At 36.1% G+C, this 6,672-nt stretch overlaps 1 protein-coding gene across 3 annotated transcripts in view; it reads left to right on the top strand.

Moving 5' to 3' along the window:
- The window catches only part of LOC105453394 (forkhead box protein P1), a 292,226-nt gene that overhangs the window by 278,524 nt on the left and 7,030 nt on the right, over nt 1-6,672 (top strand). For 2 of the 3 annotated variants that reach the window (XM_011695317.1, XM_011695320.1), the window contains 2 exons: nt 5,766-5,841; nt 6,264-6,370. In XM_011695317.1, coding sequence (XP_011693619.1) covers nt 5,766-5,841; nt 6,264-6,370 — 183 coding nt within the window. The remainder of the gene's footprint in view (nt 1-5,765; nt 5,842-6,263; nt 6,371-6,672) is intronic. The other variant, XM_011695321.1, reaches the window with a different exon arrangement.

Raw genomic sequence — 6,672 nt, 5'->3', positions numbered from 1 at the left:
CAGCCCCTTATACTGTCAATTTTCTACAGTTTTATATCATATTTATATAACTTTTTACATACTTTTTATACATATTTTTATATATCGATATTTATATATATATATCTCTACACATATTTATATATATTAAGAACATTTAATATTTTATCTTATACGTACATATATATATATATATATAGCTCTTTTTATATATATGTATTTTTAATATATATCTGTTTTATATATTATATATATACATTTCTATATATGCGATTTAAAAGGCGAAACGCACGTATCAGTGCGTTTGTAGCCTTCGTATGTATGTATACGCACATACACGCACGCTCTCCTGTGCATTTTCTCTCTACTTCTCTTTTTTTAATATCATATATTTGATCGCCTACACAAAATGTCTACGTCGTGTTCCCTGTTTTACATCTCTCTTCATAGTATACTGTACCTGTTTGTACTTGATACGTGCGCATTCATACGTATAGATCTGTGTGTGTATAAACCTCTTTATACACCTATAAACGCCATAACAATTCTTTACTGTACGTCGCTTGTGTCGTCTGTCTGTATGTTTGCTGCTAATAATGCAGTTTCTCGAGGTGCCGCGTTTATATAATTTGCAGATAAGAGCTATTGTAAATTCGCAACGAGATTGAAAGTTTTCAAAATCGATAGACGCTCATTCGAGACTCCTTACGGAGATCTCCTGTTTTCAATTGGAAAGCAAAGCGAGACAAGTTGGAAAGTTCCGCGTCTCGGCAAATAAGTTTATATATTTACGCAGAGAGACTGAAATACTCGAGAAACTACCGTCATCACTGTGTTTGAACCCGCGTGTGTGTGAACTTCTTACTTGCCCGTCGTCGTGTGATGGTAGTCGGCAGTCTGGTGGGTGCGTGGATGTTGCGTGAGAGTGCGTCGCCGATGAAAGAGCCACAACAGATGAAAGGAAAAAAAAAAGAAACACCCAGATAGAAAGAGAGTTTTAGAGATGCTAATCACGTTCTCGGAGATGGGAATCTGTAGTACGTCGTGTGTGCTTTCATAACGAGCATGTGAGCTTTGCAGCGACTAACCCGATCGAGAACGGCGGGTCCGAGAGTTATCTTTGGGCCCAAGTCTAGTCTCGAAAAGCCCGGAAGCCCGGATGCGGAATTGCCCCCCTTCACCCCACGGAAACAGAGTGAGAACCGCAGTGTTGCACTTTGTCAGGTAGTGAGAGGAAGCCGCCTTACTACATTTTTTATTATCTCTGCGTCTCTGTTTTTTATTTTTCTTTGATTTGTTCCACCCCCTCTTTTTGCGAATCTGTGCTGCTGTTTGCTCTCTCTGAAAAAGTCGACGTTTCCGAGATCGCGCCGAGATTCATTCGTGTGTCCCGGCGAACACGATAATGAGCGGCGGAGCCGTCGGCGAAGGGACGTGCCAGCGTGTCGCTGGTGCGTCTGGGTCCCGTAAAGCGCGACGGCAAACAACAAAAAAACAAAAAAAAAATACCGGCCCCGCGCGATATACGTGAGGCCCATCCCCCTCTACGAAGGGTAGCGAGCGGCGAGCGGGCCGAGCGCGCAGATTAAGAAAGAAAGAAAGAAAAGCGAAAATGCGCAATCAACTACTACTACTACTACTACTACAAAAAAAAAACAACCAGAAACCTTGTCTTTTTTACTCTCTTTTTCTCTATTTCTTGGTGGTCTTGTCTGTGTATACAGAACGCGATCCGCACCAATCTATCATTGCACAAGTGTTTTGTGCGCTATGAGGACGACTTCGGGTCATTCTGGATGGTGGACGACGCCGAGTTCGTAAAGCGGCGGCATCTGTCCCGCGGCCGCCCCAGGAAATATGACCCAACCCCATCACCCACTCCACCCCACCTCTCCGCACAGTAAGCACTACCACTTTTTAGAATTCTGCTGGCTGGCTGGCGCGACGTTCTGACCTTACCGCGGTACTTTTTTATGAACGCGGCGACCGGGACGTTTTCGCTTGGTCGTTGTCTACAAATCGAACCACTAAATGGGCTTTACAACCTGCTGCCTTTGAAAGTCTTTGTGCACACTTGCTCCGCGGATGTGCACGATTGCAGCTGTTACTGTTATATTGACGTGACGACATGCCCTTTGGAATAAAAAGTAAATTGCTTCGAAGCAACGGAGATTTATTTCGTCATATTCCTGTATTAAACCGTATAAGAAAATGAAAGAAGCTCCAACGTTATATAAATGTATGAAACTTGAATTAACGTGAATATAACGAGGAAATATAGAAATGATAAATTTTAGATAATAATTGTTTGATTTAACATTTAATTTATTTTAAAAAATTTATTTTAATTTTTTTTAAATTTAATTTATTTGGAAAAATTTATGTTTGTCGTATGTTTTGATTTTGATCAATTTTGATTAATTTTACATATTTATATTTGTGCCAACAATTTGGATTATAACATTACGTTTTGTTTTTCTTTTGATACATTAGAGAATAATTTCTTTATTAAAATTACGTTTTTCAATTATTATTTTTTTCAAATTATTTATTACGTTACTAACAGCTGCAATTATAGATGCGAGAATCAATTTGGATTAGTTGAATTTTATATCAGCCAATAAAATCAATAAAATATCTTTATATCAAAATTTCTTCCATTTCTAAGCTATATCGCGACACAATTTGTATATAATGAAGTATACAGATTACGCCAAGGCAGCAGGAAATAGCTCCATGCAGTTTGTCCAATCCCTCTGGAAATGATTTCCGCATCATGCCTGCCTCGAGCGCCTTTAAAGTTCCGATTCCTTTAAAAACTGGACAGTAGTATCATCCCACTATTACCTTGCTCGTTTATTTGTTACAAGTGTGCAATTTTATTTTTTTGAATATTTTTTGACCGGTTTTTGGTCATACATTTACTTTCTAAACGATATGAGCAACTGTATTAGTGCATAACACGTAAAATTGTTATTAAAAATAAAAATATTTATTTTTAAATTTAATTTAGTTATTTGATTATAACACATGTCATTGGCAAATATAAATAAAATTTCATATAATATTGAGGTTTGCAAAAGCAACAAAAGAGTTTGCCGTACGATTAAACATTTAAATTTCACGTGATATTCTAAAATTTATTTTTGTGTATATATATTTGGGGCGTATATAACCATCTAAAAAATTGTTACATTTTTTCTATAAAAATATCGAAACAATTGTTTTGACATAAATGTCGACAGATGAAATTCTTTTTTATTTAGTGTTTTAAATATGAATTTAAATCTAGATTTTATTTATATTTTAGTTGCCAAGACAATTAACGTTTAGAAAAAAGAAAAAGTTTAGTCCAACTTGCTAATAAATAATTAATTTCAAATTGATTAAAGAATATAATTACATAAAAAAAATCGGTTTTTTTCTGCGTAAAAATATAATGGGTACTGTATTTCGAAAGACATGCAAATTTTGCACACTTTTACAAATGACGTTCAAGCGTTCATAGGACATTCCCGTATACGTCACCAGTATTGTAACCCGAGGCTCTTGCACTCCGTGATAGCTTGAATCCTGCACGGTCCTGCAACATCCCAACAACAGGACGATTGGATCAGAATTGCCGGACCTCCAATGTGTTTATTAGTTGCTCGCATGGATTACCATGAATCCCTAATATCCGTCTCCCGGATTAAGCCCTCTTAAAACTGTCCCACCCACTTTGAAGACACTGCTTATAAACGTATGACGCTTAATGTAATGCCGTTCGCGCGTAGCGTCTCGTGTGAAAGTGGTGTGTTTCTGCGGGCAAGCGTTCTTTTGTGTTCAAGTTTTGCTTCCGTTTTTCTCCCTTTGTTCTGTTTGTTCTTTTGTTCTCACATAGTAGTAGAGAATTATTTTTTTTTCTTCTTTTGTGAATCGTAGAATTGTTATGACATTAATGGACGTTTGTAATATTTTACGTTCGTCATTTTTATTTGATTTCTACCGAGTGACGGTAGCAGTGTAGCATCCTGGCGAAGGTCTGTTTCTTCAGTTTTTATCCGATGCAGTTTCCTTTTTGCAACCTGTTGCGATTTTCAACTTTACATTTCAAAATATCTACTAGATGTTTTACAAGCCTTCTGAAAGTTTCTCAACTTTACAATTTAGCTTGCAATTCTTGCTTATCTTACGAAAAATTTTATCTCTTCATTTCATAATTAATGACAGAACTATTTAAAGTAAATATAAAAAAAAAAGATTAAAAAAATGAAAATATGAAAAAATATTTTTTAAATATAAAAAAATATTAAATATTAAATTTCGGACACGAAACAATATTTCAACAAGTTACGTGGCTGTTGCTAGAGAAGAAAACTTGGAAATACTTTCGTAGAAGTTTAAATATGTTTTAAGATGGAATGACAAATGCCATTTCAAGGCAAATAAAGTTAAGAATCGCAAAATAAACTTTAGCATCTTACATCATGCTTCCGCAATGAGCGAATGGTTCTTGGTTTGAGTGGATATGTACGTCAGGGCTACTCGCGCATGTGTAAATTGTGTATACTATGCGTTACAATTATAACCTCGGGTGGAATTCTTCAATCTTCATCGTTGCGACTCGTCTTGTATCACAGGTACCATGTGGACTCATTGTCCAGTATAAAATCTCAGTAATATTTAATGATATAATAATTCTCGAAAAATTTTTACTTAATCATCTCTTTAATACTTTTTAAAATTTTATCTACTTTTACTCAATCTCTCTCTCTCTCTCTCTCTCTCTCTCTCTTTTTAACTCTATTCTCTCTCTTTCTCTCTCGACTTTCCTCTCTTCTATCTCTATCTTCATCTATCCCTTTTCTATTTTTCTCTTTATTCAGCGCTTCTTGTTACTTGATAAACGGCCTCAGGAAATCTTTTTTCTCATCTTCTTCTTGGCATGCATTTTTAAATATCCCGTCAAGATTTCCGATGACGTACGCTAAGACTGCAAATAAGTACGATTTACCATTATTTGACGGTAATCGCAAGAAACACAGCGAAAAGTCTTCTCTTCGCAAATCGTCGGGGAAAAAGAAGCGTTTAGTCGATTGCTCGGCAATCGAGTACTTACTAAATGATTTGCAAGGTAACAAAAAGTGGTATGGTAAGCTCAGGTAACCTGGTGGCCGTTTATAAGTACATTTGTTTCGAAACTGATGTAATATTAAAAATCAATGGAGAACAGAAAGAATGACGAGTTGATACTATTTTATTTATGAAGTTTCGAGACGGGAGCGCTTTTTTTAAACATTCTCTTTGTAATTCTTATCTAATCTCACTCAATCACCGATGAGACGAGTGCGATGGGCAATACGATATGTGGAACTGTAAGTAGGTAAGAGTATCTCGGATACTTTTTTCGCTCTTTTTTAATCTCTTTTTGATATATATTTATATGTATACATTTTCCATATTTATATAATTCTCTTTGTCTCTTTTTCTCTGTCTCTCTCTTCTCTTTCACTTTACACCTCTTTCTCTCGCTTTCTCTATCTTTCTCCTTTTTGTCTTTAATACGTCTACATATCTACTCCAATCACACACATATACACACACACACAAAACACATACGCGCACACACATCCAAATACATGATTATCGTACACTCAACTTCTACAACTTCCCCCTTTTCTATCAGATCCGTCCCGACATAGACACGTTTAAAGAAAACTCATACACGCGATTGATTTCAGGAAATATACGCTCACGGCCGAATTTCGAATTTTACTAACATACTTTTCTCTGTCAATATCTAGGGGCGTACCGTCGAAGAGCCCAACGCTGACGCATAGTCCCACTATGTACGGTGACGCGCTTAATGCCAACCTGCAGGTAACTATTAATAATTAATTTCTGGAACACGAGAATTGTCTCATGCACTTTTGCAGTCTACTGTCTTAGTCGAGCGATTCGGTATGCATTAAAGTGAGTCAGTGCCACATAACGAGACAAATAATTGGCTAGATATATACTGTTTAAATTAATCAAATAACTATTTTAGAAAGATTCGCAGACAACTTAATGAAATTCTGCAGTCCATTAATCTTCTTCGATAAATTGCCATTAGCAAATAGCTGTGCCAAATAGAAGCAAAGCTCTAGTCCTGTATAGTCAATAATAATGGTCAATAATATAGTAGTTACTGTATAATAAATAAGAAGCGATTTTTTTAAAATAATTAATGCGTAGTATCTAAGTGAGATGAGTGATTTGGTATTAAATCAGTAATAACTAACCATCTAATGCAATTTGAGTATTTCCAGGCACTCGGGGAGTCTAATATGGGATTTTTGAATCCGATGTGCACGTCAACAGCGACAAGTCCTGATAAGGAACATGTGTTACCTCATAATGACTTAATGTAAGTGACGTTTGTGTCGTTAAGCGCGTCATTCGTTTATTCCTCGCACATTTACAATACATTTCATCAAATATTGACCGTATAGCGTCATTCGAATTCTCGCGATAACTCTTTTGTCTTACAAATCTGCATTTGTGTCCCTATATATTTTCGGTATGTTGTTTCAGCTTATAATAATATTGTCGAAACGTGCCTAGAATCTTTTCATTTATCCGACATCGTGCAATTTGTTTTATTCACGGACGGTTTGTGTTTACGAACGGTTTATACACGTACCACTTCAATCGGGCGCGCGGTGCAAA

Source organism: Wasmannia auropunctata, unplaced genomic scaffold (genome assembly GCF_000956235.1).
Source record: "Wasmannia auropunctata unplaced genomic scaffold, wasmannia.A_1.0 LD336000.1, whole genome shotgun sequence".
Lineage (NCBI taxonomy): Eukaryota > Metazoa > Arthropoda > Insecta > Hymenoptera > Formicidae > Wasmannia > Wasmannia auropunctata.
This window is presented reverse-complemented; position numbering and strand designations above follow the sequence as displayed.